Below are 27,048 nucleotides of genomic sequence, written 5' to 3' on the forward strand. Positions count from 1 at the left end.
CCTCAGGCTGCGGGGGTCGCGGCCGCGCTTCCGACCAACCTTGGGGAACTTGGCTTTTCCGGCTTTGTGCCTCCGGGTGAGCTGGAGGGGCGCCCACCCCCACCCAGGGCGGGACTCGGGGTTCTCCGGATCCCTTTCCTTCCTTTAAAAGCGCCCAGGAAACCCCGCAGTTTCACCGAGAAGGGGCCGCTCAAGTTCAGTAAGAGTTTGCGATCCCCTGGTGGTGCTTTAAACAGCTTTGTCTTACCCTGTTTGTGGGAGTGTAATTTGATTTAAAACCAATCAACCGAATAAAAATACTTTCTAGAAGGTCAGTTTAGAAATGTGGATCAAAATTCAAATGTATTAGCTTTGGCCCAGGAATCCCACATCTGCGAATTGTACTAAGTAAACAGTCAAATGTGCAAATATGTATGTCCAAGGATGTTTATTGTGGTTGTTTATGCCGGGGAAAATAACGCGGAAATAATCTGTCCCCCAGTAAAAAGACTGGTGAAGTAAACTATGGTAACTTCAAACAATCGGATATGCTGTAGTCATTAATTATAACTGTACGTCCAATTTGTTGATATGGAAGGAAGGCGGGCCATAGCCGAATATTAAGTTGAGAGCAAGGGAAGCTTACAAAAGTGTATATATAGTATAAACCTATTCTTGTGAATATGTATATGTATTGTAATTTTTTGTATAAAGTTTAGGGAAAATTTAATTTTAAAAACAGTGATTCTTTCTGAGTTCTGCCATTGTGAGTGTTAGCAAATTGTATTCCAGGTGTGACAGGTGTGTTTTGGTGTACCACAGACACAAACACCATTGCCTGTGACTTCTGTGCCTGCCTAGGGCATAGCAAATACCTTTGCCACACCTGCCCCTCCTTGCCCTGCTGAAAGGCAACAACCCAATCAGGCATTCCTCCCCTTGTTTTTAAATTTAAATTTAAAGTTAAATTTTATATTGGAGTACAGTTGATTAACAATGTTGTGTTAGTTTCAGTTGTGCATATACATGTATCTATTCTTTTGCAAATTGTTTTCCCATTTAGGTTATTACAGAATATTGAGCAGAGTTCCCTGTGCTGTACAGTAGGTCCTTGATGGTTATCTATTTTAAATATAGCAGTGTGTACATGTCAATTCCAAACTCCTAATCTATCTCCCACCACTCTTCCCCCTGGTAACCATAAGTTCGTTCTCTAAGTCTGTGAGTCTGTTTCTGTTTTGTAAATAACTTCACTTGTATCATTTTTTTTTAAGATTCCATATATAAGCGATATCATATTTGTCTTTCTCTTACTTCACTTAGTATGATAATCTCCAGGCCCATCCATGTTGCTGCAAATGGCATTATTTCATTCTTTTTAATGGCTGAGTAATATTCCATTGTATATATGTACCACATCTTCTTTATGCATTCATCTGTTGATGGGCATTTGGGTTGTTTCCATGTCTTGGCTCTTGCAAATAATGTTGCTATGAACATTGGGGTGCATGTATTTTTTTTGAATTAGAGTTTTCTATGGATATATGCAAAGGAATGGGATTGTGGGATCATATGGTAACTCTATTTTTAGTTTTTTAAGGAACCTCCATACTGTTTTCCATAGTGGCTGCACCAATTTACATTCCCACTAACAGTGTAGAAGGGTTCCCTTTTATCCACACCCTCTCAAACATTTATTATCTTTAGATTTTTAACACCATTCTGACTGGTGTGAGGTGATATCTCATTGTAGTTCTGATTTGCATTTCTCTAATAATTAGTGATGTTGAGCATCTTTTCATGTGCCTCTTGGTCATCTGTATGTCTTCTTTGGAGAAATGTCTATTTAGGTCTTCTGCTAATTTTTTGACTGGGTTGTTTGTTTTTTTGATATTGAGGCACATGAGCTGTTTGTAAATTTTGGAGACTAGTCGCTTGTTGGTTGTATCATTTGCACATATTTTCTCCCATTCTGTGGGTTGTCTTTTCGTTTTGTTTATGGTTTCCTTTGCTGTGCAAAAGCTTTTGAGTTTAACTAGTTCCCATTTGTTTATTTTTGTTTTTATTTCCATTACTCTAGGAGATGGCTTGAAAAAGATATAGCTGCGATTTATGTCAAAGAGTGTTCTGCCTATGTTTTCCTCTAAGAGTTTTATAGTATCTGGCCTTACATTTAGGTCTTTAATCCATTTTGAGTTTATTTTTGTGTATGGTGTTAAAGAATGTTCTAATTTCTTTTTTTATTTTACATGTAGCTGTTCAGTTTTCCCAGCACCATTTATTGAAGAGACTGTCTTTCCTCCATTGTATAGTCTTACCTCCTTTGTTGTAGATTCATTGGCCATAAGTGAGTGGGTTTATTTATGGGCTTTCTATCCTGTTCCATTGATGTATATTTCTGTTTTTGTGCCAGTACCATACTGTTTTGATGACTGTAGCTTTGTAGTATAGTCTGAAGTCAGGGAGCCAGATTCCTCCAGCTCTGTTTTTCTTTCTCAAAATTGCTTTGGCTATTCAGGGCCTTTTGTGTCTCCATACAAATTTTAAGATTTTTTTTGTTCCAGATCTGTGAAAAATGCCATTGGTAATTTGATAGGGATAACACTGAATCTGTAGATTGCCGTGGATAGTATAGTCATTTTGACAATATTGATTCTTCCAATCAATGGTATATACAACATGGTATATCTTTCTATCTGTTTGTGTCATCTTCGATTTCTTTCATCAGTTTTATAGTTTTAGGAGTACAGGTCTTTTGTCTCCTTAGATAGGTTTATCCAGTTTTCTTTTCTCCTTTGACCCAAACTGTACCTTTACAATAAAAGACTATCAATCAAGCAACAAGTTTTGTTGCCAACTGCTAATTATGCCCTTTTACTCAAATGTTGCTGAGTTTATTTCAAAATTTTAATTTTTGGCAATGTAAGCAATTTTTATTTAAAAAACTCAGGAGTAGTTAAAATATATAGAAAACTAGAGAATAATATTGAGACAGGCTGGGACCTGGGACCTGGGACCCTTTACTGCACTGCTTGCACCTGGACACACGTCTCCTCAAGCAACAGAATACAAAGAAACTATGAGGGACTAAAGACAGCTGCATGCATGTGCAGTTGGGGCAAAATATGAACAATAAGATACAAAAAAGCCGAAACCCAACTGCCACTTCTGAAGTGCCAGGAGCAAAAGCAGGGTCCTGAGCATGATCCCTGCATGCAGCACCACCAAGGGGGTGGGCAAATGACCTAAGCCACCCTCCAGCCCAACGCACCAATCTGCCCTTACCCTCACCCCATTTAAGGGACCAGCTCACCCACCATGGGGATCGAGCAAGGGCACCTGTTACTTGTTTTCAATCCCTCGTGCTGCAGCACGAGTCCCCATAAAGCCTTGCCTGAATTCCTCGTCTGGCCTCTTAGCAATTTCTATTGATTAAAGAGTCCAAGAACCCAGGTTGGGAACAATATGACAAATACTTATGTGTGTGAAGAAAAGTAGAGAATGGTATGACAATATGTAGATTTAACAAATTTTATTTTTTGCCACATTTATTTTAGAACCTTCTTTTAAAAAGAAAAAAGTTACAGATATGTTTGAAACCCTGTTCCTCCTAGTCTCCACCTTCTCCAGAGGTAACGGTAACGAGTGTCCTGAGGTTGTCGTGCATCCTTCCCACGCGTAGTTCTATTACATTTGACTGCACATATCCTCATTCATTAACACTATATAAAATTGTTTTTCAGTGTTTTAAAATGTTATAAATAACATCGTGTACACTTGTTTACTCAACATTATATTTTTGAGAATCATTCATATTCATACATGTTGCTCCAGTACATGCATTTTTAAGTCTTCATGGGATTCCATTGTATGAATGTGCCACAATTTATCCATTCCCCACACAATGGACATTTAGTGTGTTTCATGTTTCACTATTACATGTTGTTACATGTGCTGAATGCCAATATAGTGCTACATACTATATTGCATATAGAGCTGCAATGGTCAACTTTGTATATGTTTTCTTGTATCCCAGGCTAGAAATGGAATAGCCAGTTTACCGTCACTAGATATTATGAAATCGTTCTACACTGTGGTCCCAACCATTCATTAAACAAAAATTTTTTGAGAGTGCGCTATGTACCTAAAACTGATCTAGGTACTAGGGATGAAATAAGGAGCAGAGCAAAGTTCTGCCCTCCAAGAACTTATATTCTGTCGCAAGGCAGATAGACCCTAACTAGATAATGTGCCAGGTGGTGGAATAAAGCAGAATATAGAGTCTATAGGGTCTAGGGAATGATGGGCGGGAGGAACTGTAGTCAGGGAAGGCCCTGCAGATAAAGCGGCACTTCAGTGTAGACTTTAAGGAAGTGAGGGAGTGAACAACGGTGATATGTGGGGACAGTTTCAGGCAGGGGGAACGGCAGGAGCAGTGTGGGAGCATGCTTGGTGCGCTCACAGAATGGTAAGATGGCCAGTGTGGCTGGAGCAGAGGGAGGATGGGGCAGAGTGGAAGGAGATGAGGCCACAGAGGCACTGAAGACTGAGAGATGGGGCAGACCAGGCAGTGCCTTGCAAACCATGGTAGGGATTTGGCTTATGCTTTGAGCGGCAAGGGAATCCTTACAGCTTTTGAGTAGGAGTGTGCCATGATTTTAATTGGGTTGGGATGGGGTTGGGGGGGTGGAGGGAAAGGTAGAGCCCGATAGACCAATTAGGAGTCCACTGCAGTTACCCACGTGAGGGAGTTGATGATTTGGCCACGTGGGAGTGGTGGAGGGCATGAGAGGGGTTTTGCCTGTGGATATATTTTAAAGAAAAACTCAACAAAATTTGCTCATGGATTGGGTGTGGAGTTTGAGCGAAAGAAAGAAGTCTCAAATTACTCCAAGGAATTTAGCCTGCAAGAATAGAAGTATCATTTACTGAGATGAGGAAGGATGCAGAAGGGACAGGTTTGGGATTTGAGGTAGATGGTGGATGGACCTAGAGACTGTCATACTAAGTGAAGTAAGTTAGAAAGAGAAAGACAGATACCATATGATATCACTTATATGTGGCATCTAAAATATGATACAAATGAACTTATTTATGAAACAGAAACAGACTCACAGACATAGAAAACAAATTTATGTTACCAAAGGGGAAAGGGGGTGGGGGAGGGATAAATTAGGAGTTTGGGATTAGCAGATACAAACTACTTATATAAAATAGGTAAACAACAAGTCCTACTGTATAGCACAGGAACTGTATTCATTATCCTGTAATAAACCATAATGGAAAAGAATATGAAAAAGAATATATATATATATATAGAGAGAGAGAGAGAGAGAGAGAGAGAGAGGGTTTGAGAAGATGGGAAGAGAATAATTGGAGATAGTGAGTAAAACAACTTTTTCAAGGATTTCTGGTGTAAAGAAGAGCAGAGAGGAAGAGGTTGTGGGTTCAGAGGAGGGTTTTGTTTTTTACTATGAGAGAAATTGTAGCATTATATGCTAATTGGAATCATACATTAGAGCAAAAAAATGATGATGCAACGTAGAGAGGATAATTGTAAAGGGATTTCCTTGAGTAGATAAGCAGGAGTGAGGTTCAGTGCTTAATGGGGAGGAATTGGCTCGACACAGAGAGTTCATTCAGGAGAACAGAGGAAAGCACAGATAGAACAGGGACAAGTAGGCACTAGTAGAATTTTGGAGGGAAGATGTGGAAATGCTCTTCTGGCTGCATTTATTTTCTTCCTGAAAAATGAAGCATCAGCAGCTGAAAGTGAGGAAGGAAAGGAGGTGTTGGAAGCATAAGAGGAGGATGTGTAAGACAGTGAGAGTGAATGGGCTAGGGAAGGGGAGCAAAAAGGATAGTAGGATCGCTTCTCCCTCTTGAGGTTGGGACCCAGTCATGAATTTCAAGTGAGACAGTCAGCACGGGTGTGTAGTTTCTCCAACTATGTTCAGCTGGTCAGGCTCAGTATAGTCCAGTGGCGAGTTGGATTTAACCTGGGTTGAGGAGAGAGGAGTAAGGTAGCTGAGGGTGAATTCAGAGAGATGATTAAAAGGGTGGACCATGATCTTTCAGTCCAGTGCAGTGGGACTGGGGAATTGTTGGCATCCGAGAGAAAGAGTTAGAGGCGCTAGTTGAAAAGCGGGATGCTGGCAAGAGAGGTTATGGAGAGAGCACAGCCATTGGTAATAATAATATGTAGGGTACAATAAGGGAATGCATGGCTGAGGTAGGTTTCAGGGCAAGCTCGTTAGAAGAGAGAATATCAAAGAACTAAGAAGCCAGGGGAATGAAAGAATGTCTACATAGCTCCTGAAATCGCTAGAATTATGACAGCGGTGGTGTTGGACTCAGACAGTGAATGGTGCAAAAATACTCAATGAATGAGGGAGTGATGGGCCTGTGGATGACTGCAACCAGGAGGGGTAGGTTTCAAGGGTTGAAGGGAAGAACAGTGATCTGGAAGTAGCAGTGAGAGTCAGGGAAACCTATATCACCTCCAGGCCCTGAGGTGTGAGGAAAAGAGGGACCACTGGAGACCACTAGGGACCACTAGAGGGCGCGGTGTTCAGGATGGTGTTTAGGTCTCAGGGCGCCCTGATCCTCACTGGGTTGGAGTGGAATCACCTGAAGAGCTTTCAAAATAATACTGATGTCTGGCCCCATCCTGGACTATTTAAGTCAGAATCTCTGGACATGTATAAGAGGTCCTGTTTCCTCACATTGTGACCAACACTTGGTATCATTAGATGTTTTAATTTTTGTCCATCCCAGGGGTGTACAATGGTGTCTCCTGGTTGTCTTAATGTTATCCTGTTATCCATTTGATTATATCCTTTGCTAATTCCTACTCCCCCCCATTGGGTTTGTTAGCCATTTTATTAGTGATTTGTAGGAATTCTTTATATATTTCAGATATTAATCCTTTTGTGGTTATATGTGTTACAAGTGTCTTCTGGAATGTGTTTTGTTTTTTCTTTTTAATTCAGCAGAAGATTTTGGTTTTAATATTAATATTTAATATATAAGTTATCAATTTCATTTCTAGGGGTTTGTATATTTTATGATGCTGATCATTTTTATATAACTTGTTTCAAAGCTGTTGGTAGGCAATTGATATTTTTTAATTGATTTTCCAGGGAAAGAGAAGTTTTTTTAAAGAACAAAAATCATTAAAGTAAGGTCTTGCTTCTGTTTGTATGGAGACAGTATATTTGCTGGCTTTAGACTATTTTACTTATCCCACTATAATGCTATATTATTTTTTAAAAATAAAAGTAATGCATGTACATAGTAAAAAAAAATCAAACAGGACAAAAGAGCATAAAATGATGAGTAAAAATATCTCCCTCCCTTGGTTCTTCGGCTCACAGTTTCTTAAGTATCCCCTCAGAAAAAAAGACTTTTATGCAGATATCAGCACAAGTATGTAGACCCTTGTGTTAGATGCCTGTGGCTGCCATGACAAATTCCCACAAATCAGGTGGCTTAAAACAAGAGAAATTTATTCTCTTACACTTTTGGAGGCCGGAAGTCCAAAATCAAGGTGCTGGCAGGGCTGCCAGCTACTGGTGATTCCAGGCATTCCTTGGCTTGCAGCTGCAGAATTCCGATCTCTGTCTCTGTTTTCACCTGGCCTGTTCCTTTCTCTGTGTGTGTGTGTGTGTCTCTCCTCTGTGTGTGCCTTACTCCTGGCAAGAAGATAACCTGTGCAGATGTCTGAGGGACCGGATTTTATGCAAATGCTGAAACACTCTCCATACTCTTCTGCCCTTTGCTTTTCTTCATTTAATAGTCTTTCCACCTCAGCAGAAAAAATGTGAGGCTTGCATAGAATTCTAAAACTCCTTACTATAATGACTTGTCTTCTATGGAAATCACAGACACTTTTTATTTATTATCTTCCCCAAAAAGTCACAAGCACTCCCATTTTGTGGATGAATAAATGGAGTCTTTGAGGTTAAGCCACTTGCCCAAGGCCATACAGCTAGGACATGGCATTTGGAGGACTTCTGCCCAGCACTGTCTGTTTGTTTGTTCCACTGCCATGCCATCTTGCACATTATCTGATTTTTGTGGGTTTTGTCATCTCCTTAAAGACATTTCTCAGAATTCTAACAGCCTCAACAAGAATAGCCTCTTTGTTCCCGAAAACCAGCATTATTATGCAATACCCTAATGAGCGTTTGTGACCAAATGCTCATAAACATTTTGTCACTGTGTGATGTGACCAAATCTGCAGCGATGTATGTGTGCTTATTTCTTAAAGACTTTGGCTCAGTGTTGTTTGAAATTCCCTCAAACCCATAGCTGGTTCCTTTCTCCTCTGCCTGTTTCACAAAGCTGGCTTCCCAGGGTCACAGGCACCCACTCCACTCTAGCTGTCTCCTCTGTTCATTCAGCAGAGATCCAGCCACTCCTTGTTGACCCTCCCCAGGCCTGTGAAGGCTTCCCGTTATGTTTGATGAGTAAGAATGAATAGTAAGAAGTTGGCCTTTCCTTCCACCTGAAAGCAGAAGTGATTCTAACCCTGATGTCCAAATTTGTCGTGGGTCAGACTGTACAGTCTTAACTTGTTTTTTTAACGATGAAATAATGCCAAACAGTGGGATTAGTTATAGAATGATTATTTAACTCATATGTTCAGTTCTTTACAGAACCTCAGTTAAGGGAAAGTCTTGGGAACAGGGTATCCTGGCTGCCTGAAGTATCTGGTTAATCAGACATCCTCTTTTTGTATCATCAACCTTTGTTGATATTGTTCTAAAATTATTCTAAATGGCCTTTAGAAAATTGATTTTTAATTAGTCTTGCAGGATCTCAGTGGTATTTATTATTTTAGAATTGAAAATGAAAACATCTAACAATACCAAATGTTGGTCAGAACATGGAGAAACAGGATGTAATTTCCCCCAGGTGTGGTAACTACTAAACTTTCCTTAAAAGTTGATTTTTTGAAAACCAGTTCTTGAACCTAAGTTCATTTTATTTTAAAGTATCCCGTCCAGATAAAATAATGCTTCAAAGCTGATTGATCATGGTAGTTGCAATTTTATTGGAAATATTAAAAATGGTGATAAAACAGGCAAAGTTCAATAACTTTCCATTGTGGTGACAATTTAACATTCAGGCTGAAAACTTTTACACATAAATATCACCTTAGAAAAACATTTTTCTTCACACTGAAATTGTCATAAGCTGCGTGATCATATGAATTAAAAAATTTGATTACTGTTTTAATCTGTAGCCCAGAAAAAGCTACTGACCACATGCTTTGCTCAGGGCCTTTGAGGGGGAAATTCGTGTGCAGGGGTAATTCCAGTAATGTCCGACAGATGGCGCAAACCGTTTTTATGGTATTGCTTTACTTGAACTAAGGACTCGCATTTTGTCAAGCACTTATTTTTCCGTGCGTTTAGAAGTTACTTTCTCTTCTTCTGAGAAAGAAATCTTGGTAAGTAAGAAGCCTTTTGTGGCTTTTTCAAATTATGGAATAATTACTTCAGATAAGCAAGAAAATGCTAACGATTGTATAGGAAATAGGTAAAGTTTCTTTTAAGTTTTTGCAAAATGATTTTAAGGTTTGTTTTTTTTTTAAATGTTGCAAGCGTTCTTCTTATTATACAAGAAAGATAAAGATATAGCTATCTTGAAAGATATAAAAATAACTAGCACTTGTCATAGTTAAGGAAAAAACTAACTGATGTTATTTCTTTCTTCTGTTTTTGTCTACTACATTTTTTTTCACCTTTCCCTAGTTCCTTGTTTTCAGTAAGGTTTACAGTAGTTTGTGCCGCTGATATGGCACCTATCACATGTTATGTATTTTTACCACAGACATGAGTGTTTGATCCTTCCTGTCACATGGTTCTATAATTGTTTATTTGTGTCTGTCACTAATTTATAAGCTTTTGAAAGCAGGGCTTATGCCTGTGCTATTCGTATTTATATCCACAGCACTGGACAGTTCTGGCACATAGTACACTCTGAATAAACATTTATTAAATGGAGGAAGTGGCAGGGACTGGCTCAGAACTTGCCTTATTCAACCTTCTCACCTAAACTTTGAAAAATAAAACAGTATTTCTCTTGCATATTTGTTTATTTGATTATGGAATTGCACGTTTTTCCGGTCTTTCCTGTTTCGTAGTTTTTATTTTCATAGATCCTATCCATCATTTTCTTTCTTGATATAGAGCTTCTTCCATCTGTCTCCCCCACCCACACCTTTCATTTGATGCATTAAAGAAAAAAAAAAAACAAAACACCTTTTACCTTTTATCTCTTCCACTTCCTTTAAAAAAAAAAGTTGTGACCTCTGTAATCTTCCGCTCTCTCGTCTCCCTTTTCCCCCCCTCCATATTTTTTTTTTTTCTTAAATAGAGAAGCTCCTGGCTTAAATGTAAACACTAGGAAACGCTTGACGATATAAATGATCGGGGAGGAATATTTGTGTTTTGGAGGCAGGGTGATATACAGGAAGCTGATCAACTTTCCCACGTAGTGGCTGAGTTTCAGTCCCCTGAACACAGACACCATCCAGAGACCTCTGAGTGGGTTCTCATTCACGGATGTCAATCATCTATCACGTGGAAGAAGTTCTCCCTCTCTCTCTCTCCACACAAATGCAAGTGTATTATATTTCTTTAAATATAGAATACTTTTATATTAGCTATATTTCCAGACAAGCCTTTCAACTTATAAAAGATGTTCAAAATTAGAAATTTTGGAAATATAAATTCATCTATGAGTTAGAGATCTAGAGATAACCACTGTTAGCATTTTGTATATTTCTTTCCATTCTTTTTTTCCCCTAGGCTTTGTGTACATGTCAGTTTTTAATCATATTTAACAGAACTAGAGTCCTACTGCACACACGATTTTGTATTCTTTTGTTCACTTAACATTATATTGTAGAAATTTTTTTTTCCAAAGTGCAGTATTTGAGGCTGCATGCTATTCCACGGTATGGGTGTACCATAACTGATTAAACAATTTTCTCTACTAGTCATTATGATTTTTTTCAATTTTTCATCTTCATGAGCAACCTCATAGTAATATTTTTATGTGTATTCCTTTAGAAGAAAATTCTGAGAAGTGGAATTGCTAAAATAAGGGTAAGCATATTTTTAAGGAATTTATACATGGGACCAAATTGCCTTTCACAAAGGTTGTACTAATTTTTCATTCCTGCCAGCAGTAAGTGAGAGTTCTTATTTTAGTCCCACCTGCCAACACTGGGTACTATATTTTTGAATTTTCCCAATTTGGTAGGTGAAAATAATCATGCCTTTTAAAAAATATTTAAGAAAAAAATTCCCATTTGATTCACTTTATCTTTTTATACTTAAATATCTTAAATTATAGGCGTGCTAATGATTCATCTCTAAATACTTCATTCTGTATTTCTAAAAAAAGTACATTTTCCTAACATAGCCGAATAACATTATCAAAAATTAACATTTATTTCTTAATAGAATCTAATACCTGGTCCCTCTTAAAATCCTTTCTCCCCTTGTTACTCAAGTAACGTTTACAGCAGGTCTGTCTAAGTTGAGATTCAGTCCAATACCACAAGTTTCATTTAGATGTTATACACTATTTTGATTTAATATGATTTTTGTGTGACTGGACGTTATTCATATTATTATTTTTTTTTTTTAAATAATTTATTTATTTCTTTATTTTTGGCTGTGTTGGGTCTTCGTTTCTGTGCGAGGGCTTTCTCTAGTTGCGGCGAGCGGGGGCCACTCTTCATTGCGATGCGCGGGCCTCTCACTATCGCGGCCTCTCGTTGCGGAGCACAGGCTCCAGACGCGCAGGCTCAGTAGTTGTGGCTCACGGGCCTAGTTGCTCCGCGGCATGTGGGATCCTCCCAGAACCAGGGCTCGAACCCGTGTCCCCTGCATTAGCAGGCAGATTCTCAACCACTGCGCCACCAGGGAAGCCCTATTCATATTATTGACTATTGATTTTGGGGGGATAAATTTTCTGAGCAAATCACGTGATCTACTTAATTTTAAATGTCCAAAATTTGAAAAATATAGTTAACAACTAAAAGGAAAATAACCCCTCCCCTTAAAATTTTACCAGGTAGAGATCATCACTGTTAATATCTTGGTATGTATCTTATTAATTTTTCCATATGCATGTGTACATATTAACTGCTGCACATTTTATAAATAAGCTACTTTTTGTCACATATATATAGTGAGCAATATTCCATGGAATTAGATTTTCATTATTTTAAAGGCCACACAGTAATATTTAATTATATGGAGATACCATAATTTATTTGAACAACCTGCTATTTTTGGACAGATTTCTTTTTAAAAAAATATTTTTGTACTGGCCCCTTTATTGTACTCTTTTACTGGTTCTAACAGTTTTTTAATTACTTCTCTTGGATTTTCCACATTGACAATAACATAATCTAAAAATAATGATAATTTTATTTCCTCCATTCCAATATTTCTGTCTCTCATTTTCACCCCTTACTTACAATGGCTAGAACTTCTAAAACAGTGTTAAATTATAGTGGGCATCCTTGATATTGACTTTCATGGAAATGCTTTGAGGGTGGGATATTGGTTTAAGTCAGATACTTGATATATTCTTTATCAAGTTTTAAAAGTATCTTTTAAATGTATACTTTAATTAACATGTTTTTAGTCAAAGATGAATGCTGAATTTTATCAAGTGAATTTTTAACATCTATGGAGATGCTCTTCTGTGTTTTTTTTTTTCCTTTTATCCATTGCTGTGTTATTGTCATAGATTTGCTAATAATAAGTCATGCTTAAAATCCCAGAAACATCCGAATTAATCACTATGTATTATCCCTTCAGCACAGAGCAAGATTGATTAGGGTTTCTTCAATCTGATCTTCTCCCTACTACCAAATAGTTGGAATTTATCTCTTTTACTTATATTTTAATAATATACATATACATACTCTTAATTTTATAATACACATACTTAAACTTATATTTTTCTAACAGAATCTTGAGTTAATTGGTATCTATAGCTTCTTCTCAGTCAGGCAAGGATCTTTACATGCTTTCAGTCCGCTCTGTCCCTCTCCCTCCACTATCCACTAACTCCCTTGTTATCATTGGCAATTTGAATTCCAGGTTGTTATTAAAATTTTTGTCATCAATCCTTATTGGGACTTAGCAATAAATTTTCTACTTTCTTTGCAAAGTATTCCTTCTTGATTCCCAATTTTTTTTTTTTTGAGTCAGTTTCTTTTTCAGAGGATAGAGTCTATCCTTTAGTAATTCATACAGTGGATCTGTCTTCCACATCTTTTAGCATTTCTTTCATATATTTAATCTCTTTGGCCTCTTGGACTGTATTTTGGGAAAATTCCTCTTCTTGGTCTTCTATCTCACTCATTCTCACATTAGCAGTGCCACTCCGCAGTCCAACTCATCCAATGAGTTTTCCATTTCAGTTATTAAGTTTTTAATTTTCATGATTCCTACTCTATTCTTTTTCAGCATCTTACCTCTCTGAGGATATCTATCTATTAAAATGCCTATTCTGCTCTTTTATCTCTGTCTCCTTGGGTGTTAATGTCTGTTGTATCTTGAGTTTGGTTCCTTTCTATCACAGTGTTTGCTTTGTAAAAGTGTCATGCTTCTTGTTTGTGCAACCCAAATTGTGCTTGAGGCTCCATGTTAAAACTGCTTGTTGATCTGTTTTCACAGCCTGCTTGTTGGAAGGGTAGACCAAACTAGTCTGTATTAATTCTATATTGCTGCTGTAACAAATTACCACAAACTTAGTGGCTTAAAAAACACACTTTATCATCTTACAGTTCCATAGGCTAGTAGTCCAACATAGGTCTTGTTGGGTTTAAGGTGTTGGCGAGGCTGCATTGCTTCTGGAGCCTCTACGGGAGAATCCACTTACTTGCCTTTCTGAGCTTCTAGAGGCTGCTTGTGTACCTTGGCTCATGGCCCTCTTCCTCAAGAAAGGTCACGTCCTTCTCATATCACATCACTCTGACCTCTTCTGCCTCCCTTTTCCACTTTTAAGGATACTTTGATTACATTGGGCCCACCTGAGTAACTTTTTTTATTATTATTATTTATTTTATTTTATTTATTTATGGCTGTGTTGGGTCTTCGTTTCTGTGCGAGGGCTTTCTGTAGCAGCGGCGAGCAGGGGCCACTCTTCATCGCGGTGCGTGGGCCTCTCACTATCGCGGCCTCTCTTGTTGCGGAGCACAGGCTCCAGACGCACAGGCTCAGCAATTGTGGCTCACGGGCCCAGTTGCTCCGTGGCATGTGGGATCTTCCCAGACCAGGGCTCGAACCCGTGTCCCCTGCATTGGCAGGCAGATTCTCAACCACTGCGCCACCAGGGAAGCCCGAGTAACTTTTAAGTTCAGCTGATTAGCAATCTTAATTCTACCTGCAACTTTTAATCCCTTTTTCCATGTAACAGCATATTTCCAAGTTCTGAGATTAGGAAGTGGACATCTCTGGGAGGCTACTGTTCTGTCTATCGTAGTCCAATCTGCTTGTGGATTTCAGAGACTTCTCTTGGTTTCAGTTCCCCTAAAGACTTCCCTTTCTGCTTTGAAGTGTGTGTGTGTGTGTGTGTGTGTGTGTGTGTGTGTGTGTATTTCATCATTTTGGGGATTTAGGGCAAGAGGCGGTGGCTAGCGCATGTGCATATCACCCTGTTGACTCTCATCATTTTTTTTTTTAAACTTTTGGGTTTATTTATTTATTTATTTATTTATTTATTTATGGCTGTGTTGGGTCGTCGTTTCTGTGCAGGGGCTTTCTCTAGTTGCGGCAAGCGGGGGCCACTCCTCATCGCGATGCGCGGGCCTCTCACTATCGCGGCCTCTCCTGTTGCAGAGCACAGGCTCCAGATGGGCAGGCTCAGTAATTGTGGCTCACGGGCCTAGTCGCTCTGCGGCATGTGGGATCCTCCCAGACCAGGGCTCAAACCCATGTCCCCTGCATTGGCAGGCAGATTCTCAACCACTGCGCCACCAGGGAAGCCCTCTCATCATTTTTAATGTTTATAATTGAAAATGTGATTTTCTTGATCCAGAACATATTTAGAACATTTTTAAAAGTGATCTTAAAAGTTTATTTTGTAGTCAGAAATATGACTTCACGAATTTCTGCTTTGGGGTATTTGGTTTAAAATTTATTTGACCTAAGAAACAATTTTAGCAAATGTTCCATGAACCCTGGCACTTAGATATAAAATATTCTCTTTTTGTAGGGTCAAAGTTTATGTCTCTATTAAATCCTTTATTAATTATTTTATTCAAACCCTCCATATATGTTTATTTTTTGCTACTTGATCTAACTGTGACCCAGAGAAATATATTACTTTCATTATCAATGTCTCCTTATGTTTTCAGCATTGTTACTTTGTAAATTTTGATGCAGTGTTATTCATTGCATAGGTGTTCTTATCTGTTGTATTTTCATTGTGAGCTATTTGTTTTAACCAGTATTAAACAGTAGCTTCTCTTATTCTCATTGCCCAATTCTCTGATACTTTGACCTAATGGAGTATTTTACATACAAACTGCAATTTCTGATGAATACACTTGCTAAAGTTCTTATCTCTGCCCCATTTACAAGTATTGTTGTATGTCTTACACCACTCAGAATGAAATGTACCCCCTCAAATCCCTCCTTACCTCTTGCCCAGTTCTTTTTATTTTCCAGCGTTATTGAGATATAATTGGCATACAACACTGTGTAAGTCTAAGGTCTACAGTGTGACAATTTGATACATATATATTGCAGAATGATTACCACAATAAGGTTAGTTATTCACATCCATCACACACACCTTTTTGTGTGTGTGTGGTAATAATATGTATGATCTACTCTCTTAGCAATTTTCAAGTATATTATACATTATTGTTAACTGTAGTCCTCAGGTTGCATATTGGATCCCTAGAACCCATTCGCCTTACATCTGGAAGCTTGTAGCCTTTGACTAACATCTCCCCATTTCCTCTGTTTCCTGGCCACTACCTTTCTACTCTCTGTTCTATGAGTTTGGCTTTTTTAGATCCCACATATAAGTGAGATTATACAGTATTTGTCTTTCTCTGTCTGACTTACTTTCACTTAGCATAATGCCCTCAAGTTCCATTCATGTTGTCACAAATGGCAGTATTTCCTTCTTTTTATGGGTGGATAATATTCCACTGTATGTCTGCACCACATTTTCTTTACCCGTTCACCCGCTGATAGACACTTAGGTTGTTTCCATGTCTTGGCTATTGGGAATAATGCTGGAATGAACATGGGGGTGCACTATCTTTGAGATAGTTATTTCATTTCCTTCAGATACATACCCATAAGTAGGATTGCTAGATCACATGGTAGTTCTATTTTTGATTTTTTGAGGGACCTCCATACTGTTTTCCATAGTGGCTGCACCAATTTACATTCCCACCAACAGTGCACAAGGGTTCCCTTTTCTCCACATCCTTGCCAACATTTGTTATCTCTTGTCTTTTTGAGAATAGCCATTCTAACAGGTGTGAGGTGATATCTCATTGTGATTTTGATTTACATTTCCCTGATGATTAGTGATGTTGTGCATTTCTTCATGTACCTGTTGGCCATCTGTATATCTTCTTTGGAAAAACTGTCTATTTAGGTCTTCTGCCCATTTTTAAATAAAATTATTTAAGTTTTTGTTTTGTTTTCACTATTGAGTTGTATGAGTTCCTTACATATTTTGGATATTAACCCCTTACCAGATAAAATGGTTTATATTTTCTCCTATTCTGTTGGTTGATTTTTCATTTTGTTGATTGTTTCTGTTGCTGTGCAGAAGATTTTTAGTTTGATGTAGCTCCATTTATTTATTTTTGCATTTGTTGCTTATGTTTTTGGTGTCAGATCCAAAAAAAATCATTCCAAGACCACAGTCAGGGAGCTTTTCTCCTACTTGTTTTTCTAGGAGTTTTATGGTTTCAGATCTTACAGTTAAGTCTTTAATCCATTTGGAGTAAATTTTTGTGAGTGGGGTAAGACAGGGGTTCAACTGCATTCTTTTGCATGTGCTTATCCACTTTTCCAAACACCATTTATTGGAGAGACAGCCCTTTTTGCATTGAGTCTTCTTGACTCTCTTGCCAAATATTAGTTGACCATATATGTGTGAGCTTAGTTCTCAGCTCTTGATTTTGTTCCATTCGTCTGTGTGTCTGTTTTTATGCTAAATTTATACTGTTTTGATTACTATAGCTTTGTAATATGGTTTGAAACCAGGAAGTGTGATGCCTCCAGCTTTGCTCTGTCTCAGGCTTATTTTGGCTAGTCAGGGTCTTTTGTGGCTCCATATGAATTTTAGGATTTTTTTTTCATTTCTGTGGAAAATGCCTTTGGAATTTGTTAGGGATTGCATTGAATCTATAGATGGCTTTGGGTGGTGTGGACATTTTAACAATATTAAGTCTTCTAATCCATGAACATGGCATATCTTTCCATTTATTTGTGTCTTCTTCAATTTCTTTCATCAATTCCTTATAGTTTTCAGTGTAGAGGTCTTTCACCTCCTTGGTTAAATTTATTCTTAAGTATTTTATTATTTTTCTTGCATTTGTAAATGGGATTGTTTTCTTTATTTCTTTTTCATATAGTTTTTTGTTAGCACATAGAAACACAGCTAATTTTGTATGTTGGTTTTGTATCCTGAAACTTACTGAATTTGTTTATTCTAACAGTTTTTTTGGTGGAATCTTTAGGATTCTCTACATATAAAATCATATCATTTGCAAACAGAGATAATTTTACTTCTTCTTTTCCAATTTGGACACCTTTATTTCTTTTTCTTGCCTAATTGCTCTGGCTAGGACTTTCAGTACTGTGTTGAATAGGAGTGGTGATAGTGCTTCTTGCTCAGTTCTTACCTGATAATGCCCATCACTGACTAGGTGTAGAAATCTTGGAGAGCTGGGGGGTGGTGGTCTTCAGAGGGAAAACTCAGTATTCTGACCCATTAACATCAGTAGCATTGGGGTAAAAGAAATGCTACTTAATTGCCTGGTTGTTACTTATCCTTGGTGTTTGAATCAGAGACAAACAGGTAGAGGGACAAAATTCTTTCCTACCTTTCAGAAGGGAATCTGTTTTCCTGAAACAAAGCTTGAGTATGCCAGGTTTTCCTTAATACAGCTCCAGATATTTCTTCATGAGTGTAAATGCTTTTGGATCCGGCCATTAATTTTCCATCCTTCTTTGGTTTTGGTGGCAAGGTGGGTTTTTGAGAGTTTCTGTGTTTTCTGGGTGTTTTGATGGGCAGTTGGGAAATGCTGTATTGGAGGAGCCGGGAGGGACTTTTAACTACTATATGCCATTTTGTAATGAAATTTCCCCAACCCAGAAGAGTTTTTACTCTTCCAAAGTATGACTAATTGAAACTATTCATCTCTTAACTATTTTGCTGTTTCCAGTATGCCCTCAAGTGATGAACAGTGGATCCTTTTGTTAATAAAACTGAACAACAACAAGTAGTCAAAATCTGTTCTCAATTATTCCTGCTACACAGGACCCTGTTGCCTGCTCTTGTCCCCTGGGGCCTCCTAGATGCTTTTTTGTGGAGATCAGATCCTAAGTAGGGTTGAGCAAGCCTCGAAGTTCTAGCCCTTTGTCTTGGTAAGCAGATATTGAGTCCGTGGGTGCATACACCTGCCTCCTCCTCTCAGTCAGGTAATCTTTTCTCATTCACTCAGCATCATTGTCATGAGAGGCAATGTCTTGTAATCCATTGTAGTACAGTGAGACTTTCTGGGCTCTGGGAAGACTTTTGTCTTACATGCAGCAGCTTTATCCTGACGTGCCTTCCGATTTCTTCAGTGCACTTTTTAATATTTCTCCATCTTCTCCAGTTTTATCAGTGTGTCAACTGTAGGAACTTGATGATTTCAGATTATCAAGTGCCGAATCCTGCCTCTCTGAATTTGTTGCTTCTGGTCTAATGTGAATGGGAAAAACATATTTCCATGTTTATGGGAATTGTGTCCAAAAATGAGATCCTGCAACTAAAAAAAAAATCCTGTGACTGGAAAGAGCAGAGTATATGTGTTATCTCAACGGACCCTTGCCAGTCTGTGAAGCACTTCTAACCTCTGCCTATAGGTGGTTCCAGGCAGATGTGGTGTGGACACTCCAATGTAGGTGCAGGAGGCTGCCCTGTGGCCATCACAGCTGCCACTGCTGCTCTCAGGATGCTGCTGAGGGAATTAGGTGGCTGTGGAGCCTGGTGTGTCCTGGCCAGCTTTTGTTCCCTGCTGGGGCTCATAGATGTTTTTCTGTGCAGATCAGAGCTGGAGTGGCATAGACTCACGAATGTGTGTCTGAATTTCTGGGACTGGCTTCTTGCTTGACCTTTTGCACAATTTTATTTTCACCCCTTTGTCTCAGTCACAAGCATGATGTCTGTGGGCTGGTGAATCTGCTTCCACCTCGCAGCTAGTCATCAATGCCTGGCTTGGCCTGTATTAATCATATGTTCTCATATGGCTCCATGAACGGTAGTATCCTCTCTTACAGCCCAGCTACAGCTGGTTTTGTTGAGGTCCAATTCATGGAGGGAAAGAGTATAAGTAGTTCTTCCTTGTAACACAAACTTGGCCTCATTCCTATCCTCATCTACCCTCACAAGAGGATTTATCCCCTGTCATATGCCATAGAGATTTAGCCATCAAGCTACAGGGAGATGGGCCTTCCAACCAGGCCTCAGGGACTTGTCAACCACCTTCCTCCCCATCCTTTTCATCTCATGTTGTTTTGGCCAAATTGAGTTGAGGATCTGAAGGTCTAGCCTACTGCTGGCGTGGTTCTGCAATGCCCACCAGGAGGACCTCTCAGGCTCATCTCAACATTCAGACGCACAAGCCCTAGTAGGCCACACTTGGTCCCAGTTTACTCAGGAAGATACAGGAGAGGAAATAGAGCTCAGGTTTCCTTCTTGGTATTTATAGTTCATACGCAGTCCTTTCGGCCTGGATGCTATTTACCGTTCAATGGTCATTTTTTTTTAAATAAATTTATTTATTTGTTTTTGTTTTTGGCTGTGTTGGGTCTTTGTTGCTGTGCACGGGCTTTCTCTAGTTGTGGTGAGCTGGGCTACTCTTTGTTGTGGTGCGTGGGCTTCTCACTGCGGTGGCTTCTCTTATTGTGGAGCACGGGCTCTAGGCGCGTGGGCTTTGGTAGTTGTGGCTCGCGGGCCCTAGAGCACAGGCTCAGTAGTTGTGGCGCACGGGCTTAGTTGCTCCACGGCATGTGGGATCTTCCCAGACAAGGGATCGAACCCATGTTCCCTGCATTTGCAGGCGGATTCTTAACCACTGCGCCACCAGGGAAGCCCCTCAATGGTCATTTTTATCATAAGTGATTCTTCCTGATAACACAGCTGACATTCTCCCTGTATCAGGTTTCCAGAAAAGAGTTAGATCAGATTAGTCCATGGAGAAGGAGAGAAATGAGTTTGTTAACCCTTCACCCATGAGGGGTCACTGGTTGCAGCAGATGGCTGAGCGTAGTACCAAACTGAATACTGGTGTAGACTCTTGAGAATATCTTGTAGTTTTTGGCAGTAGCTCCTTGCGTACCCTTTTGTACAATTTTAGATGATCAAACTGACTGACTGGTAAACATTTTGAGGGGATAAGAGGATTGCCCTTTGAAAGAGCAATAAAGTATGCTGAGTCCAATGAAAAGAGACCATAGTCATGTAGTTAGCTTTTAAGACAGTTGATTTAAAGTCTTTGTCTAGCAAGTCAATGCCTGTGCTTCCTCGGGGACCATTTCTATTGACTTTTCTTCTCCTTTTTTTTTTTTTTTTTTTTTAAATAGACTTTATTTTTTAGAGCAGTTTTCGGTTTACAGAAAATTTGAGTAAATGGGCCGGAGAGTTCCCATATACTCCCTTTCCACTGCACACAATTTTCCTTATTATAACATTTTGCATTAGTGTGGTATATGTGTTATAATTGATGAACCAATATTGCTATATTATTAACTAAAGTCTATACTTTACATTAGGATTCAGTCTTTGTGTTGCATAGTTCTATAAGTTTGACAAATGCATAAGGTCATATATCCACCATTACAATATCACATGGAATAGTTTCAGTGCCCTAAAAGTCCTCTATACTCTGCCTATTCATCCCCTACTCCCCCAGCCTCTGTCAACCACTGATCTTTAATGTCTCTTTAGTTTTGCCTTTTCCAGAATGTCAGAGAGTTGGAATCATACAGTTGGTAGCCTTTTCTGATTGGCTTCCTCACTTAGCAATCTGCATTTTGGTTCCTCCATGGCTTGACAGCTCATTTCTTTTTATTGCTGAATAATAATCCATTGGATGGATGTACCACAGCTTGTTTATCTTTTTACCTATTGAAAGACATCTTGTTGCTTTCAGTTTGGGGCTGTTATGAATAAAGCTTCTATCAACATCCACATGCAGGTTTTTGTGTAGACATAGATTTTCAGTTCATTTGGGTAAATATCTAGGAGTGTGATTGCTGGCTTATATGGTAAGACTGTTTAGCTATGTAAGAAACTGTCAGACTGTCTTCCAAAATATCTGTACTATTTTGAATTTCAATAATGAATGAAAGTCCCAGTTGCTCCATATCCTCACCAACATTTGATGTTGTTTCAGGATTGATTGGCCACTCTAACAGGTATGTAGTAGTTCCTCGTTGTTTTAATTTGCAATTCCCTAATGACACATGGTATTGAGTCTCTTCTCATGTCGTTATTTGCCATTTGTATATCTTCTTTGGCGAAATATCTGTTCAGATCTTTTGCCCATTTTTAAATTGTGTTGTTTATTTTCCTGTTGAGCTTGAGTTCTTCATTTATTTTGGATACAAGTTCTTTAACAGATATGTGCTTTGCAAATATTTTCTCCCAGTCTGTGGCTTGTCTCTTCATTTTCTTAATTGCAAAGCAGAAAATTTTAATTTTAATGAAGTCCAACTTAACATTTTTTTCTTTCATGGATTGTACTTTTGATGTTGTGTCTAAAAGTCATTGCCAAATTCAAGGTCACCTAGATTTTCTCCTATACTAACCTCTAGAAGTTTTATAGTTTTGTATTTTACATTTAGGTCTATGGTCCAATTTGAGCTAGACCTTCTTTTTTTTTTTTTTTTTTTTTTGCATGTGGAATGTCTAGTTCTTCCAGCACTATTTGTTAAAAAGACTATCTTTTCTTCACTGAATTGTCTTTGCTCCTTTGTAAAGGATCAGTTGACTGTATTTGGATGGGTTTATTTTTGAGCTCACTATGCTGGACAGTTGATCTATCTGTCCATTCTTTCACCAATACCACACTGTCTTGATTGCTGTAGCTTTATGTAAGACTTGAAGTTGGGTAGCATCAATTCTCTAACTTTGTTCTTTTAATTTTTTTTCCTATGAATGAACAATACTTTTTTATTTCTCTGCATGCTTCATAGTTCTTTTGCTTCAGTCGGACATTTTGAATATGATAACGTGGTAACTCTGGAAATATTAGGATGTGGTAACTCAGATTCTTCTCTTTCCCAGCGTTTGTTGTTGCTGCTTGCTGTGGGGTGTGGTTGTTTATTTGTTTAGTGATGTTTCTAAACTATTTTTGTAAAGACTGTATTCCTTCTTGTGTGTGGCCATTGAATTCTCTGTTCCATTGGCTTAGTGGTCAGCTAGTGATTTGACAGAGATTTTCTTAAACATCTGGAGAAAAAAAACAAAACAAAACAAAACAAAAAACACCTGATCTTTGCAGATTGGCTCTGTGTTGAAGCATTTCTTCAGTGCTTATCCAGGCTGTTTACAACTCTGCCTTAGCTTTTACTTTCTGCTTGCACGGAGGCTAAAAGCCAACCAGAGGTGAATGTTTAGGATTTTCTCAGGTCTTCTCTAAGCATGCATCCAGCCCTGGGCATGTGTATGGCCTCTAGATTACCTGGGATACATGGAGCTTTCCAGAGCCTTTTTTCTCCCATGTATCTCCTTTCCCAGCTTCCTTCTTCTCTGGCTTTTTGGTGTGTCTGCTGCCTGCCCCATCTCTTATCCCTTGCTCCAGGTGGCTGTGGCTAGTGTTCGTGCCTTTAAAGGTTTTCGAAACACTGTCCAGGAGGATGCTGCAGCCCTGGGAAAGTTCTGAGTTGGATGGTATGAAACAAAGGCACGCTCCTGAGTGGATCCCTCAGAGAGCCACCAGACAGGTTAGAACACACAACCACAATTCTTTGATAACAAGGTCTGTATTGCCTTTCCTGGCACAAGCAACTTGTATAACTGGAAAAAATAACACATTAAATTATGGGGACAGAAATGATTCTGATAATGAATGAAGAACTCACTGAGAGTTTGTGTTTAGTAAGCTGAGGTTTGAGAGCAATCATCCGATCTTTATACATCTTAACGTATATTATATTTCTAGAATTTGGATTCATATCAAGATGTTCTGAAGAATAGCAACAACCCTCTAGGGGATAGCCACTTCAACATCATGACCAAAGACAAAGAATCTGCTGTCAGAAACCTTCATTTTGTTTACATCCTGACATTAGTATTTGGAACCATAATCCAGTTCTCTGATGAAAGTGAATTCGTGGTGGACATGTCAAAAATAGGCCTTATTCATGTTCCCAAAGACCTGTCACCAAAAACCGAAGTCTTAGATATGTCTCAAAACTACGTATCTGAGCTTCACCTCTCTGACATCGGCTTTCTCTCAGGGCTGAAAGTTTTGAGACTTTCCCATAATAGAATCCAGTGCCTTGATATTAGTATTTTCAAGTTCAACCAGGATTTGGAATATTTGGATTTATCTCACAATCGGTTGCAGAAGATATCCTGTCATCCGATCACTACAAGTCTCAAGCATTTAGACCTCTCATTCAATGACTTTGATACCCTGCCCATCTGTAAGGAATTTGGCAGCTTGACTCAACTGAATTTCTTAGGATTAAGTGCTACAAAGTTACAGCAATTAGATCTACTACCAATTGCTCACTTGCACCTAAGTTGCGTCCTTCTGGATTTGGAAGGTTATTTTGTGAAAGAAAATGAGAAAGAAAGTCTTCAAATTCTGAATACAAAGGAACTTCACCTTGTTTTTCACCCAAATAGCTTCTTCTCTGTCCAAGTTAACATATCAGTGAATAGTTTAGGGTGGTTACAACTGACTAATATTAAATTGAATGATGACAACTGTCAAGTTTTAACTAAATTTTTATCAGAACTCACTAGAGGGCCAACCTTACTGAATTTTACCCTAAACCATATGGAAACAACTTGGAAATGTTTGGTTGGAGTTTTTCAATTCCTTTGGCCTAAACCTGTAGAATATCTCAATATTTACAATTTAACAATAGTTGAAAGCATCAATGAAGAAGTTTTTACTTATCATGAAACAACATTGAAAGCACTGAATATAGAACATGTTATAAACAGAGTTTTTATTTTTTCACAGACAGCATTATACACAGTGTTTTCTGAGATGACTATTACGATGTTAACCATATCAGACACACCTTTTGTACACATGCTTTGTCCTCAGAAACCAAGCACATTTACGTTTTTGAACTTCACCCAGAATATTTTCACAGATAGTGTTTTTCAAAATTGCCACACTTTAACTAGATTGGAGACACTTATTCTACAAAAGAATGAATTAAAAGACCTTTTCAAAGTAGGTCTCATGACTAAGGATATGCTGTCTTTGGAAATACTGGATGTTAGCTGGAATTCTTTGGAATATGATAGACATGATGGAAATTGCACTTGGGTTGGGAGTATAGTGGTGTTAAATTTATCTTCAAATATACTTACTGACTTTGTTTTCAGATGTTTACCTCCCAGGGTCAAGGTTCTTGATCTCCACAATAACAGAATAAGGAGCATCCCTAAAGATGTCACCAGTCTAGAAACTTTGCAAGAACTCAATGTTGCTTCCAATTCTTTAGCCCACCTTCCTGGATGTGGTACCTTTAGCAGCCTTTCCATACTGATCATTGACTATAATTCAATCTCCAACCCATCAGCTGATTTCTTCCAGAGCTGTCGGGAGATTAGGTCCCTAAAAGCAGGGAACAATCCATTCCAATGTACATGTGAGTTAAGAGACTTTATCCAAAGTGTAGACCAAGTATCAAGTGAAGTGGTAGAGGGTTGGCCTGATTCTTATAAGTGTGATTATCCAGAAAGCTATAAGGGAACCCCACTAAAGGACTTCCGTGTATCTCAATTATCCTGCAACACAGCTCTGCTGATTGTCACCATTGGGGTCCCTGGGCTGGTGTTGGCTGTTACTGTGACTGTCCTCTGTATCTACTTGGATCTGCCCTGGTATCTCAGGATGGTGTGTCAGTGGACCCAGACCCGGCACAGGGCTAGGAATGTACCCTTAGAAGAACTACAAAGAGCTCTCCAGTTCCATGCTTTTATTTCATACAGTGAACGTGATTCTGCCTGGGTGAAGAATGAACTTGTACCTTGTCTAGAAAAAGAAGATATAAGAATTTGTCTCCATGAGAGAAACTTTGTTCCTGGCAAGAGCATCGTGGAAAATATTATAAACTGCATTGAGAAAAGTTACAAGTCCATCTTTGTTTTGTCTCCCAACTTTGTCCAGAGTGAGTGGTGCCATTATGAACTCTACTTTGCCCACCACAATCTCTTCCATGAAGGATCTAATAACTTAATCCTGATCTTGCTGGAACCCATTCCACAGAACAGCATTCCTGACAAGTATCACAAGCTGAGGGCTCTCATGGCACAGAGAACTTATTTGGAATGGCCCAAGGAGAAGAGCAAACATGGACTTTTTTGGGCTAATATTAGAGCTGCTTTTAATCTTAAATTAACACTAGTCACTGAAAATGATGATGTGAAAGCTTGAAAAAATAAAAAGATCAGAAGTCCAACTTAAGAAACCATCATTAACTTGGATTTTGATGGACACTGTGCTTTCAATTTATTGTGGATGCTGCCTTCATTATCTCCATGCATTCAGGAAACACTTAATGACAACTGTGTTTCAGCTGAACTGGGAACCAGACTGGGGGCTGTGGTGGTGCTCAAACTTGCTGATGACAGGTAGCTCAGTCTCTTCTGGTTGAACCATTCTGTTTCAAATTGAAACAAGCTCTTTTGAGTAAATGCTCAGTCGTTCAAGGACCTTTCCCCTCTCTTCTCCTTTCCCCAGAGGATTTTGTGTGAGCACGAGTTTATGAGACTTCATGGCAGCAAGGAAAGAGTCAACCTCAGAACTGTATGCAGTGGTGCTTGGAGTGTCCTGTGGATCCTCATCGGCCTCTGGTCGGCTCTGTTATCCTGCTCTACTTTGGGGCTGGGGGAAAAATTAGACCAGATATGGAAAATAAAGATACTATTTTTTTTCTTCACATCTGAGTAATAGTTTATAAAATGTTTGACTTTGCTACACAAATATGCAATTAATCAGTAGCGACTCATGGCATTGGTAGTCTATGTATATAAAGGGAAATAGAGTCTTAGTCATAGGCTGTTGAGGCCAGAGACATGATTACTACTGGCTTCAAGGAAACTGAGAGCCAAATTTATTTGTAACCGATTGAATAGGAGTTATCTGGTTGTGTTAGAATTTTGGCGAATGCCTCAAAGCTGACAAAAGGCAGTAAATATCACCACATTTTAAACAGATATTAGACACAGCCAGGCTGGAATTACTAAAAAATAGCAGAAAGAGGTCAGTAACTATCAGTAACTATCAACTCATATTACTTATTTTCAGAAGACTGGCTTCAAAAGAGTGATTAGAGAGTCATTAAGTAGAGGTTCTAGACTTATGGGGAAATTGCTTTGGATTTCTCCCAAAGGCAACCGAGATGGGCTCTAAGCTTAGGAGAAGAGTAACCTCACATCCTACTCCCAGCCTGAAAGCTTGCAGAGTAACAGGAATGCACAGGTCCAGTGTGGCAGACAGAGTATGGAGTGAGAGCTCTTGGAAGAGCTGGATGAGTGTCACCTATTGGCAAACAATGCTTTGCAAATATAGGTGCTTGATAAATATTTGTTGAA

The 27,048-nt window shown here is 38.8% G+C and overlaps 2 protein-coding genes across 5 annotated transcripts in view; both read left to right on the forward strand.

Moving 5' to 3' along the window:
* Nucleotides 1-26,368, forward strand: TLR6 (toll like receptor 6). 3 transcript variants are annotated; one of them, XR_005020004.1, is made up of 3 exons: nucleotides 9,364-9,436; nucleotides 23,426-26,085; nucleotides 26,195-26,368. XR_005020004.1 is itself a non-coding variant. In XM_036853144.1 (2 exons), the coding sequence occupies exon 2, from the start codon at nucleotides 23,495-23,497 to the stop codon at nucleotides 25,886-25,888; it is 2,394 nt and encodes a 797-aa protein (XP_036709039.1). In that variant the 5' UTR covers nucleotides 1-76; nucleotides 23,426-23,494; the 3' UTR covers nucleotides 25,889-26,368. The 3 variants fall into 3 exon arrangements, 2 of the variants coding, with proteins under 2 accessions (XP_036709039.1, XP_036709038.1); XM_036853144.1 differs by lacking the exon at nucleotides 9,364-9,436 and adding an exon at nucleotides 1-76 and having other exon boundaries at nucleotides 23,426-26,368; XM_036853143.1 differs by having other exon boundaries at nucleotides 23,426-26,368.
* The window catches only part of TLR1 (toll like receptor 1), a 46,353-nt gene continuing 19,312 nt past the window's right edge, over nucleotides 8-27,048 (forward strand). The window contains exon 1 of one of the 2 annotated variants that reach the window (XM_036853149.1): nucleotides 8-76. The gene's annotated coding sequence lies outside the window, so the exon portion shown is untranslated. Of the gene's footprint in view, nucleotides 77-125; nucleotides 200-27,048 lie in introns of those variants that run through there. The other variant, XM_036853148.1, reaches the window with a different exon arrangement.

This window comes from Balaenoptera musculus, chromosome 5 (assembly GCF_009873245.2).
Source record: "Balaenoptera musculus isolate JJ_BM4_2016_0621 chromosome 5, mBalMus1.pri.v3, whole genome shotgun sequence".
Classification (NCBI taxonomy): Eukaryota; Metazoa; Chordata; class Mammalia; order Artiodactyla; family Balaenopteridae; genus Balaenoptera; species Balaenoptera musculus.